This window comes from Dama dama, chromosome 33, assembly GCF_033118175.1.
Source record: "Dama dama isolate Ldn47 chromosome 33, ASM3311817v1, whole genome shotgun sequence".
NCBI classification, from domain to species: domain Eukaryota; kingdom Metazoa; phylum Chordata; class Mammalia; order Artiodactyla; family Cervidae; genus Dama; species Dama dama.
This window is the reverse complement of record NC_083713.1, coordinates 22424248-22438175: the sequence shown is the minus strand read 5'-3', so window position 1 is coordinate 22438175 and position 13928 is coordinate 22424248. Positions and strand designations below refer to the sequence as shown.

The window sequence follows — 13928 nt, the reverse complement described above, 5'->3', positions numbered from 1 at the left end:
CACCAGAGGCTTGTAATAAATTAATAAGTCATTAACAGGGTTCCCAGTGAACTAAATTTCCACCATTATACATCAAATTGCCTATTCGACAATGCAGTTTGTTCTTTTTCTTTTCAATTTCTAAAGGGACAAGACCTTTTTGTTACCTAGACATGAGCTTGAATACTTCTGCAAAACACAATTCTGAATCAAGCTATTTTCTGGGCTTGAAATGATTGTAGAGTTAAAGGTTAGGAAGCTGATTCTTACATGTAATTTGCTTGCCCTGTTGTACTTCGTGTCATGGTTAGCTCATCAGTGGCACACAAATATGCATCTTCCCATTCCTAGAGACAATGGGCTTGGAAAAATACACACCCACAGAAAGACACGGGAGACTGCAGTACTGTCTGCACTAATAGCTCTGCAGGCAAGGAGACAGCCCTAATACAGGTCTGTCCTCATCAGAGGGTTCTTTTCAGACACACTGGCCTTGCTGATGTTTCTTTTAAGAAAAGAGTGTGGGGTGCCTGCCTCAGTATTCCTTGTCTTAGAAGAAAAGAAGCGTTTTCAGGGAATGTTGGCAAGATCAACAACCATCCACCCCCTTTCTTTCCAGGCAACTGGCTGGGAAACTTGGCCTTGGAGCGCCATCTAGAGGAAAATTCGGCACACATGCGCCCTGCTCTCTCGCCTTTGTAACTCGGCTGAATGAATCCAGGGGTTAATTATAACTTTTCTTCCATATTAATAGAGAATTTTAGTTCTAATTCAACACGTGGAAGTGGAATATAAGATAACTAGAATGGAAATAAAATCACTGATGAGAGCAAAACAGTGAAAGATCTAACAGTCTTCAGGAGTACCTGAGGCCTGAAGCCTTAGGGGCCACTCATGGAAATAAGTAGGTTATCATTTTGCCCCCTTTGCCTACTAAGGTCGTATTCCAGAAGTTAGAATTGATGAGCGAATTACGCTCACTTTTTTTGCCCCTAATCAAGTAATCTCTGTTATCTCAATATTTACTTTCTTAGTGAAAACATTCTGATTAACCAGTCTGACTGTGGTCAAGTGGGAGAGGAGAATGCTTATGTTACCGACAAAGTTGACATTTTCAACTTACTGTAACCCTTAGTTCGGAAACATTTAAAGAACAGAAAATAATATCTTTTCCAAATGTGGCTATTCTATGCAGGGCAAAGGAGAAAAAAATAACGTTCACCAAGGTATTCTTTCCAAAGTCATGCTTTTATTTTTCAACCTCTAGCCCCTTCTGCCCCTGGCCAAGAGAATTTTAAGAGTAAATTCTTCTCTTTTTGAGCTAGTATTAATACAAAAACAAAATCCAGACTTTCTCAAACAGTGCTACTCTTGAAGGTTGCTGAGCAGACTTGCAAAAACAACTCTACCCTTGAAATATTTAGGCAGAATGAGTATCTCCATGGTGGTAACATTCTGAGAGCTCTGCTTTCTTCAGTTTCTTGAAAAGGATCAAGATTGTCCATATGGTGGAAAAATTTACTAAAGAAAACTGGGCATGAATTCCCTTTTCTCCTAAATGTCCCCTTGACCATGCAGTTCTCACCAGTTTCCTCTATCCCAATTCTTTTAGTTCAGTTCAGTTCAGTCACTCAGTCATGTCTGACTCTTTGCGACCCCATGGACTGCAGCATGCTGGGCTTCCCTGTCCATCACCAATTCCTGGAACTTACTCAAACTCATGTCCATAGAGTTGGTGATGCCATCCAACCTTCTCATCCTCTGTTGTCCCCTTCTCCTCCTGCCTTCAATCTTTCCCAGCATCAGGATCATTTCCAATGAGTAGGTTCTTTGCATCGGGTGGCCAAAGTACTGGAGTTTCAGCTTCAGCATCAGTCCTTCCAATGAATATTCAGGACTGATTTCCTTTAGGATGGACTATTTTAAGGCTTATTGTATAATCTGTTTCTGTTTAGGACATCTTTAATCCCTCGCTGAACAAGTTTCCTACTTGGAGAAGGGAATGGCTACCCACTCCATGGACAGAAGAGCCTGTTGGACTACAATCCATGGGGATGCAAAGAGTTGGACAAAACAAGCGACTAACACTTCACACAATTCAGTCCTTCATTGAACAAGGTTCCTGCTTCCTTATCTTGGTGATTCACCATAAATCCACAGGTTTTCCAAAATAGTAGGTTAATAATTTCTTTATTGGATATCCTCTGTGAGCCATATACATGAACTCTGGACACAAAAAATTATTACTTGTCTATGAGATCTGATTTGGAAAAGTAAAATGAGAGGCTTTTTTTTTCATGAAACATTGGTTCTTAAACATTTAAGGGCCATTACTCAAAGCTTCTTCCTTCCTCATTTGACTGGCTGCCTGCTTTCATGGTGTATGTTACAGTGAGATGTCCAGTTTTTCCAGGTTATTTTTCTTGCTCCTTCAGCAGTTGTGGACACCCTTCTCCCCCCCGCAAAAAAACAAGTCCTTGAGTGTAAAAGTGAAGACATTTTGGTCCTATCTTCTTATGCCACATGTGTATTTCAGTTCAAATCAATCCAACGCAAATTTGTTGAAAGCTTACCAAATACAGGATTTAGTAGAGGGTGCTGGTGACATGCTCAACAGATAGCTGAGCAAGTAAATGAAGGTTATTGCAAGAACAAGAAATGACCTCTTTAGCCTCAAGCTACTTACTTTGCAGGAGAATGAGAGATCTTGAACTTCAGATACACAGCAGGAAGAAAGATGTGTGTACAAGACACAGTGCAGGGAAATAAGTAATTATTGACGATTACTGATGATTATTGAAATTATTGATGATTATTGAAAAGGAAAGACTTCATGGGAAAATCAGCATTAGATCAATGTATTTTAAAGAATGAGCAAAATTTTAGTAGGCAGAGAAGAGCACAGAGCACTTCATGAGGAAGGAGCAGAAATCTTCCTTCACATGGACCAAAGGAAAATGTTTGTCATTGGGCGTTCCCTCTTTCGGATTTAAATTTTAATCTGGGTGCAAAGATGTAAGGTGTTTAGATTTACGTTAAGAGACTCTTAAACTCATCTTCTCTTTTTCTGTGTGGCAGGTATGCTTACATACACACATATGGACACACATGTATGTACATATCACCTTGAGGCTAAAGAAACCAATAAATATATTTAAGCCAGAAACCATTTTAATTGATAATAGCTTGACAGTGTGAGTAGAAATAAGACCAAATGAGCCTTATTTCTTGCCAGAAAATGGAGATGAAGAGAGGATTCTATTTTAGTTTTTGCCACAAACATTTGCTGTTAGATTAAATTCCAAGGCTTACCTCCGGCCAGCTGCCCCAGCTGTTTCTATAAAACAGACTGGCCACGTTTACTAGGTTACAGTGCCTGGAGCAGAGCTTTGAAGCCTGGTGTGCCCTAAACCCTGAGAACATACCCTCCTACTACTTCCTTCCCAGGGCCTCCCTGGACCTTCTCCAGATAAGCATCTCTCAGGATTCCCATGTCCCTGTGGGTAATGTTCACACATCCCTTCTTTGGCTTTCTACCAGCCTATGAGGTCTTATCCAGCAGATCTCTTTGTTTAGTCATTCATCCCCATATCCTCTGCAAAAAAGGTGGCTTTGAAAACCCAAGCATTTCTTTTGTTCATAAAAAACAAGTTTCCCAAGATAAAACATTAAAAAGAGACTCAAGCAATCATTCAAAGACTATACCTGCTCCAAGGTGTCAGTGATTTTACAGCTTAAAGCGCAGAGGTCGTTGTGAAATATACACTCCCAACACCAGGGTAGGTAAGTTCCAACGTGAAGTTAATCACTGGGCAGTTTGTCAGAGAAATGGGAATGTGAAGGGGAAGCCAGTAGGTCCTCACAAGTGACAGGTGATCTTCCACTGTCAGCAAACACACTTACAGTCAACATGGCGAACATCAGCTGGCACACGTTGAAGGCGTGTCTCCAGTTGTGGTACAGAACCATTCGGTAATTCTTCCTCACTGTCAGAAGCCACCTACACAGTGTCTGAAATGGGAAGGGAAAGTTTACATCAGGCAGCTGCATGTGTCTCCAGTGGGCCATGATCAAAATGATACCTTATGTCTGAGGAACCCTCAACATTGAGGTCCTTCCACAAACATCTCACACGATTCCCACAGTAATCCCACCAGGTATGCAGGGAAAGTATGATCACCCCTGATTTATATTTGGGAAACCCAAGGCCCAAAGTGGCTACCACGTTGTTCTTGGGTGCACTCCTGGGATCCCCATGACCGAACATCTTACCTCATAGTCAATCTTGAATTTCTGTACCATCCCCAGCTCCATGAACATCCGAAGAGCAGCTGTGATCATGGCGTCAACGTCGAGAGAAAAGTCATCAAAGTGTATGTCATCGATGGCAAGTTCTGACACCAGGGGGATGTTGGCTGCCTACAAAAGCACCAGATATAAGTCAAGCCAAGTTCACCAGCTTTTCCAAGCCCTTCATCCTGCTCTCCTCTCCTGCTTATCAGACATGCCACATAAATCAGACCTGACCTGCACTTACACTCTGATACAGCTAAATTCTGAGCTAGAAATGTCTTTTGTCTCTGAACTGCTCATGGCCTAAGCAAACGAAGAGGAGGGGAGGGGAGAAGGGAGAGGGAAGCTAATCTGGAGAAAAAATATACACACTGGATCTAGTCTGCTGAATTTAGAATACAAAGCTGTCTAGTTTACTGAAACTGCAGTCAGACAGTATATTCAGATGCATATTACAGAGCACCGAATGCAAAAAACATCCAGGCAGCCAGCAGCTGTGAATTTTAATTGCTGCTATTTGGGAGAAGGACAGGGGAATACACACTCTGCCGTCTTTCTTGCAGCCTTATATCCTGTCGCTGTGCAGTTGCTCTTTGTTACACACGCATTCTGTATATTCAGAAAGATGGAAGGGATTAGACAACACGTCTCTAGTGCAAAATGTGTTTCTTCATAGGATAGAGATGTTTGGAGGGTTAATGAGGGCATATGTTTCATTGAAGGAATAAATTTGCAATATAGTTTAGTGTCATTCTATAAAAGCATCACAACATCGTTATAATACTGGTCGTACAGATTCAGTGTTTTCAAAACACTCATGTTAGGCAGTTGTCAATCTGTTGCCCTACTCAAATTCAAAGGCAAGAAAAATTCTTTGGGAATATTTTTCTTTTTTCTAGTTTCACTGGGTTTACCACATTCTTTGGGCCATGCTTGGTAAGGGAATCATTTCTCTGTTTTCGGATTATCAGGGACCATTCTGTATTCAGAGTCCTAGTCTATTCACTGGGTGTAAATTATCCAAGGAGTAATTTATGCTCTGGGACCACTTAGACTGAGCAATAAAATCCAGTTCTCCTCCCTATAAGCATCCCAGAAACCACTGAATCAACCCTTCCTTCCCAGCCCCATTCTCCTCCACAGAAACACACATCTCTAGGCTAAAATCCAAGCACTGGTTATTCACCACAACGTGGAAGAACAATGAACAAGTACATACAGACTATCTGCCTGCTATTCTGCTGCTTAATTTTATTAAAAATTAATCAGCTTGGGGGCTTCTCTGGTGGCTTAGTGGTGGAGAGTCTGCCTGCCAATGCAGGAGACACAGGCTGGATCCCTGATCCAGGAGGATCCCACATGCCGTAGAGCAACTAAGTCCCTGAGCAGCAACTATCGAACCTGTGCTCTAGAGTCTGGGAACCAGAACTGCTGAAGCATATACACCCTAGAGCCCATGCTTTGCAACAAGATAAGCCACTGCAATGAGAAGCCTGCCCATGACAGGGGAAAGCCTGCGCACAGCAAGGAAGACCCAGTATAGCCAAAAATGAATACACAAATACAGTTTAAAAGTAGTAGCTCAAAAAAATCAGTCGGCTTATCTTTCAGTGAATCACTTTACTATAGTAACATATTTGTAGAATCTAACTCCTTGGAATGAAAAAGGTAAGGTTTGTGAAATTCCAACACGGTGGTGATGGAAACGGTCTTTGTGTGGAGGTGTCCTTGTTTGGAGTTCCTGGACTCATGTTAAGCACTTTATTATCTGGTTGTGGTTTTTTTTTCTTTTTCTTTTTTTGCTTTAGAAATAATTTAAAATCAAAGTTATACATGCACATAGTTTTAAGAGTGAGTTAGATCTGCAAGGTTAGTGACACACACTAGCAGAATTCTTTGAGTGCCAAAACTTTCCCTTACTTTGAGGAAACCACTTTCAAATCATCTAGATACATTTTTTTTTTTTTTGTATTTGACTAAGGAAGGTACTTGTGATTTTATTTTTAAATGATTTTCTGTTTTAAGCATTATCTATTAGCTTCCTCCCTGTTGAAGATGAAGCTGTCTTATTCTGTATCTATCAACTTTTGCTACCTCATATACCATCCCTTTTCACTCCTCAGTATAAATAATATAGTAACTTTGTTTAGAGAAATATTCAGGATTTATAGTGTAATGACTCTGTAAAAGAAATTCACAGCTAAGTCATGCAATTTACTATGGTTACTTTTCCTTGATGGAATTTTGTATCCTCACAGTTAAGAACTGTCTTCTTTAATGTGAACTTAGTTTTCTCCACCCTGATCACTAATTCAACCTCTAAACTCTCCACTAATTATCTAAATCTCATCTGAAAATGTTCAGATGCTTTGGGTATTCCAACAGTTTTATGAAGAAATCTCCGCTGGAACTTTCTGAACTATAATCGGGACTTGCAGTCTTCTCTGCCTCATATATAGCTTTCATCCTAGACGTTTCTTCACCATAATTATGGGGGTGCCTTCATCTCTCTTTTATTTCTATATCCCACATCTTTCTCTTTCCTGGCTCTCTTCTTATTTTGGTGAGACACATCTTACAATAGCTTCCCAAGAAAAGATGCATGTGCTAGGTAAATTTATGAGAGCTTGCATGTCTGGTATGTTTTTATATTATTGTCACATTTGATTGAAGGTTTGTCTATATATCAGTTTCTAGGTTGGAAGTCATGCCAATAGAATGTTGAGGGCATTCTCTTTTAGTTTTAGATCTACTTTGGAGAAGTCAGAAGCTATTGTGAACCCATTGCCTTTGGAAATGATTCCTTCTCCCTCTTTGTTTCTGTGGGATCTTCTTTTTGCGGAGTTCTGAAATGTCATGAAAAGGTGCCGAGGTGTGAGCTTATTTTCATTTATGACCCTAGGTACTTTGTGTGTCTTTTAATCTGGAAAACCATGAACTGCAATTCTAAAAAAAAATGGAAAATGCACTCTTTAATGATTTTTCCCCATCTGTTAGTTTTCTGGAATTCCCTTTATCTGAACTTTGGGCTGTTTTTTCCTTTTTTCCTTTCCCTCCTGTCCTGTATTTCATTCTATTTCTTTTTGCTCTTTCTAGGAAATATAACCTCTCCTTAATATTTTAATACTACAGCTTTCATTTCTAAGAGTTTTCTTTTTGTCTGGGTTTCTTTTTTTGTTATTTTTTAATAGCACCTTAATTTTGTTTCATGGATGCAATATCTTCTCTTACCACTCTGAGGATGTCAATAATTCTACTTGACATTTTCTTCTCCCTTCAGAGTTTATGTCACTCTCTTTTTTTTGTTTGTTTTAGCCTCTCTCTTTTTTATTGCGGTTAAAAAAAACATACATTGTTGTTGTTTAATCCCCAAGTCCTGTCTGATTCTTTGTGACCCTATGGACTGTAGCCTGCCAGGCTCCTCTGTCCATGGAATTTCCCAGGCAGGAATACTGGAGTGGGTTGCCATTCCCTTCTCCAGGGGATCTTCCTGACCCAGGGATAGAACCTGCGTCTCTCATGTCTCTTGGATTGGCAGGAGGATTCTTTACCACCAAACCACTGGAGCTTCCCTTAAAAAAATATGGCATAAGTTTATCCTCTAAAATTTTTAAAAGTGCACAGTATTATTTACTATATTTACATTATTGTACAACAGATGTCTAGAACTTTTTCATCTTGCAAGACTGCAACTGTACTCAATGAACAACTTTCAATCCGCCACTGCCCCCCACGTCCCCGGAAACAATCATTCTTATTTCTCTCTATGAGTTTGACTTCTTTAGATACCTCAGATATGGTATCATGCAGTATTTGTCGTTTTGTGATTGGCTTACTTCACTTAGCAAAATGTCTTCAGGGGTCATCCACAAGGTACCATAGAAAAGTATTTCCTTCTTTTTTAAAGCTGAATAATATTCCATTCTAGGTATTCAGCACAATGGTAAATACATTCTTAATCCACTCATGGTTGATAGTTTAGTCTGTTTCTCAGTCAGTTTATCTTTCCTTAAATCATTTTAACATAGTCAAGGCTTTAGAGGTAGTAGAGACTTTGCCCAGCTGTGTGGTGATCTCTGGTTTTCTGTCCCTGTTTAAAAGCAGAGCCCTGAGAGCTCCTTCTATCAGAGCTTCTGGGGGCTTCTGTGGACAGAGATCTGACTGACCCCTTTCCTTGGGAAAGCCATCAAATGTCTGTATCTTTGGGTCTTTGTACTTTAGCTACTCAGCTTCCCCAGAGAAGAATCTTCTGGTATTACAGGAACAGGAATTGGAGAAGAAACTCAGCACTGGTCTATAACTTCATTCAATCCTCTTGTTTTCAGCCTATATTCCCACCTTCAAGCTCTGCACTTGTTTAACCCCATCCCAGAGACCTGCTGTTATACCCTCTTCAGAGGATAAGCCTTTAGTCGTTATAGAGTGGAGGGTGGGATAAAGAATCTGGAGGTCAAACTGCTTCTTAGATTCTGTTTCTTGTTTATAGCCTTCCCTTCATCTCTATTTCCAAAGGTACTTACTTAGCCAGTTTCTGAGCTGTTTGATGGGGAGGGGTCTGTGGTATAAATCTGTTTACCTTTCAGCTTTTCCCACTGATAGTTTATTTTGTCTTTCTTGGGTTTGCAGAATTACTTAGTATTTATCCATCTGTTTTCTAGCTTTCAAAAGTTTATCATTGTTAAGTCCTTGCCTAATTTCTATATCTTTGAGAATATATGCCCTTAAAAATGTCCTTTTGTTGTTATTGTAGTTGGGCTTGAACAAAAGAAAATGAGTGTATTCACTGTACCATCTTTATCTAGTAATCACTGAAATGATCTTTATGAAATAGTGCCTTAATGGTCAGCTTGGAGAGCTCACAGGTAAGCCAGCCTTTGGACGAAGTCCCTGTGTACCTATGTGCACGAGGCTGGCTGCAACCATGAAGACCTCTCTCTCTGCTTCTGTGCCTGGTATGTTCACTTGTGTCATCCTGACCTCACTCACTAGGCTGTAATTATCTCAGAGGCAGATGGCATGTTTCTTTCCCCTAGAGAAGCTCCAGAATGACGGTCTACTTCCATCACACATTTCAGGGCTTTGCATACAGAGAATGCCATGTACTTAGAATGTTCTGTGTTTGTTATAATTTGTTCAAATTCAAATACAGCTGGAAAACCACTTCCCAAGAGGGTAGAAGCCCTGTCCCAGAACACACAGGCCTTTCTGGTCTAAGGAGAGGAGTTTGGTTCTGCACTGCCCCAGGAAGATAACCCTTTTACAGTTCATTGCTAAGAAGCAGCAATGATGATGAGGACTGCACTGCTGCTCTCCAGGTGGCCCTTGTCTCGCGGGTTATTTATCGTGTATTCCCTGATGCCATTATAAATCCTCTATCCTTCAAAGGCACTAAATTCACTTAATTATCTTAAAAATTAAAGAATATAGGCATTTTTTCATTATGAAATGTTAATGGAAAGGAAATAAGAACATTAGGTTGAAAAATGTAGGATGACCTCTGGTTCACCAAGACCCATCCTTATTGACCTTGTCTTTTTCCCCCTAATAGGTTGATTGATCCATGGTTAAATCATACCAGTGTATAGATCATCCTGGGCCCTGTCGTAAGCCCTTGCTGACACTCGTAGATGCAGAGAAAGTCCCAAGCCTATGACCCTTTTCAGCTATTTTGAGAAGTATTGATAGTTTTCAACTACATTCTTGGGTTCAAAAGTAGTTTCTGGAGAAATATATGAAGAAGAAAGAGTCGTGTGTGTCCCCTGGAGGCGTACATGGAGATCTAGTCCACAAAATATTTGAGAAGAGCATCCCCAAATTTCCTTGTTATAGAGCCACAAGCACCCCATCTCTTATAAGTAGAGAATGGGACCGCATCTTCCAAATCTGTAATGACTCTAGCCATAGGATATTAACAAAACAAATCAAAGTCAATTTCTCCCAACTGTCAGTCTTCAACTTTTAAATATTTATAAGGTACCATTTCCCTAAATCAAAGAGGAGTGCTACAATCCAAAATAGCTACTGAATTAATAGCCAGGAAATAACATTTGGATAAAAGAACCATTTACTTTATTGCAGCAATAAATGAAAACACAGAATTATGAGTCCTGGAGCTAATTTGAATAATGTTCAAGAAGTGAGACTCTAGCTGTCTGGGAGTTCCTGATATCCTCTGACCATTCCTCTTCTTTGTTTGGGTCTTCATAGTTAAGTGGTTATCAAAGGGAGTCATAAAACTGCCTCCTCTAAAACTAAAAAGGTAGCTTTACAAAGAGGCTGTAAAATGTTAAAATACTAGCCTGGATCCCTTGACACATGAATATTACATTTTATAATGCTCAGAAAATGGGAAGAAACAACAAAGTGGATGGTGGTCCTGCCCTAGCAATTGAAAGGGGAACTGTGTTGCCAGTCTCAGCCACTCACCCACTTATCCCTCTTGACAAGAAGATCCTGGGATGAATGAAATAATGAAGACAGGACCCTGGACTGTGGTGATCCAGAAGGGACTGCAAAGTTCTTTGTTTTGCCAGCACTGTTATAGCACTTACTACATACATGACAGGCACTCTTCTAGCGCTGTATGTATGTTAATTCATTTGACTTTCACAAGGACCCTAGAGGTAGGGAATATTCCTAATCCCATGTTACAGATGAGGCAACTGGAACAGATGATAGACAATTTGTTCACATTTGCACAGTTGTGATTGATAGAGATGGATTTGAACCTGAGGCATCTTTTCTAGAGCCTGGCTCCTAACTACTATACTGCCTGTAAAAATGGACCACTGCCAAGCCAAAGGGTTTCCTAAGCCTGCATTATGCAGCTAATGTAGGTGCACCGTGAACAGTGCTTGGAGTTCCTGCATGACTAGCCTCTTGATCCATTTTTTATGATGGTCAACCTGAATCCATTTGAAGGGACAATGTACTTGGATGAATCCACTTGGGGAGGTCTCTAAACTCACAACTGCTCTTGGAATAAGCTCCAGGTGTTAGCTTTGTTTTGATTAATGTGAACACAGAATCAGCTCAATACTCTCAAGACCATCCTAAAAAAACTAACCTGTCCTCCGCAGGAGCAGAGGCAGACTTCAGGCAAAAGACCTTAGCTCGCACTGACCAGCAGAGCACTGATGGGACTCTGACACCACGCTTGGCTGGGCAAGGTAGCAGAGTAAAATAAGGGAAGCAGCAAGCAGGTGGGATGGTGGGTGGAGAGCAGGGAGATGAGGGGGCCTTCTGTCCAGATGGGGTTCTGGGAAGGTTTCTCTTGGACATCTGGGACACAGCTGAGATATGCTCAAAACACATGCACTCAGGCTTTAGAGGGACGCATAGTACAAAAGTTACTAGTCATTTGTAAGGATAGCCAGAAGTAACTAGTAATTTGGATGGTACCTAGTCCCCTCTCTGGTGGTGAAGGAAGAAATTGTAACTAATTTTATTCTTCCTAAAGAAAGGAGGACACAGGTCCTTATGAATCTCAGTATGAGGGCTTGCTTCCCAGCTAGTGCTAGTGGTAAAGAATCCTCCTACCAAAGCAGGAGACTCAAGAGATGAGGCTTCAATCCTTTGATCCTTGGGTCGGGAAGACCCCTTGGAGAAGGGAAGAGCAACCCACTCCAGTATTCTTGCCTGGGAAATCCCATGGACAGAGGCGCCTAGTAGGCTCCATTCCATGGGGTTGCAATGAGTCGGACACGACTGAACACAGCGCAGTATATGAGGCTGCTTACTGAACTTACACCAGCTTCTGAAGAGGGAAAGCCGGGGCATTTAGGTGCCTCACAGGCTTCTCTACTGCATGTGAAACTTGGGAAAGACACAGAATTTCAAAGACAGGGAGCAATGAAGCTTAGGCAGTGCACCATCAGTTGACTAAGAAGGTGTGGGCCCAGCACATTCGCAGGCTACACAGGCTCACTCATCTACACACAACACAGAAACTAGAGAAGGCTGGGCAGCCATCTGTTGGCACGGGTGGCAGGGATGAGAAGATCTGAGTCCTCCTTGTGTTCTTGGGGCCAGGCACACAATGGTATAGTCAAACTCTGCAGTTCATGGGCTAAATTTATATGCAGAAGCAGTAAAATTTAGAACCTAAGAGTGAATATAAATGTCCAAGAAATGCCAAGAAATAGTTTTTAAAAAAGAATTACAAGGCCCTATGCTATCTCATGCTAAAGCCAATAATAAACATAGTATATGTTTACATGTAAAAACTTAGACTTTATCCTTTTAATTCAACCCATACTATTTTTATTATGTCATTCCCTCTTTAAATGTCTTTAAGGACTGAATGTGGCCTCTTGAATGAAGTGAATTCCTTAGTTGGCATCCAAGGTTCTTAAGCAACTGGCTCCGCATTGCCCATCCAGGGTTATCATCTTCTAGTTTTCCATGGAACCATCAGGCTGGGGAATTTATCCTCCTTTTTCTCATCTCTACCTCCATGGCTTCAGATTATTCTACCCTTCCAGCCACAGGGCTTGACTTCCTCCTTACTCTGCCAGTTGAAATTTAAGTCTCATCTTCTGTAGAAGTTCATTCCCATTCACTCATCCCTTCTTATCCCACAGTGACCGTACCCTTCTCTGTGGTTGTATAGATCACTATAACATTTATTGTCACTTTATACTGAGGTTTTCAAATATACCCCTTAGAGCAGGAATTAGGTTCCTGAATCATGTAGGCAGATTGGCTTGAATGTGTTTATGTGTGATTTGGGGAAGGAGGTCCATAGCTTTATTCTGATTCCTCTATAGTTTAACATGGGTTTTTAACTGGACACAATCCCCAGGTGATCCTTATACACACTCGTGTTTGAGAAGAACTTCCCTAGAGGCTGGGGAAGTCCCTAGGGTCCTGGTACCTGTGAATACCTAAGCTTTCCTTGGAATGGCAGAGCTTCCCATAACAGGGCTAAGTAAGTCAAATGGCATTTTATATATTTGTCTTTTTTAAGTGTATAAAAGCAAGGAAGATTAGTAGTCAATATCACTATATTGAAAAAGAGAGCAAAGTTTAAAGAAATACAAACTCTGGGTGCAATATTTCCCTTCTCTTGCTAAAATTTAATTATACTCAATGATTGTATCATTCACTTTGGTTTTCTAGGCTTGAACAGACCTTTTACTTTGTTCCTCTTAATAGGAGGATGAAACTTCTATCATCTCTTCATATGTGATTTTCAGAAATTTCACCATAAGTTAAAAACCATAGGGCCTTTCCTTTATTTCTGCTTGAGCTATTTTGGTGAAACAATCTTATCTATAACTGTTTCCTGTTAATCTCAGAAACTGCCTTTGTTATCTTTCATGCAGCAACACAACCTTCATGAGAAAGCATGATTCCCACATATTTTTCTTGTCATGGTGAGAAGCAAAAGAAAAAGAAACATCATGGTGGCTACCTCCTTTTGAAATAGAAAAACTTTCCCTTATGTGAACTGTCTTTTCAACCATGGCTGTTGGAGACTTCTACTAATAATATGCCCTCATTATTTACATTTGTCAAAGAAACAGTTCTCATTAGCAGCACTGAAAATTTAAATAATGCATTTCAACAGAAACAAGTCATTTCAAAAGAGATTTTCTTTTTTCCTAGTATATAACATTTAAAATAAAGTAGAAAACCATTCAGTACTGGGCTTC

General features: G+C 40.4%; 1 protein-coding gene across 1 annotated transcript in view; it reads right to left on the bottom strand.

Annotated features, from left to right (window-relative positions):
- PDE11A (phosphodiesterase 11A) overlaps positions 1–13928 on the bottom strand; it is a 407012-nt gene that overhangs the window by 92935 nt on the left and 300149 nt on the right. Inside the window, exons 11-12 of the mRNA XM_061135538.1 lie at positions 4252–4398; positions 3883–3990 (exon numbers count right to left, since the gene is read on the bottom strand). Of these exons, the coding sequence (XP_060991521.1) occupies positions 3883–3990; positions 4252–4398 (255 nt within the window). The remainder of the gene's footprint in view (positions 1–3882; positions 3991–4251; positions 4399–13928) is intronic.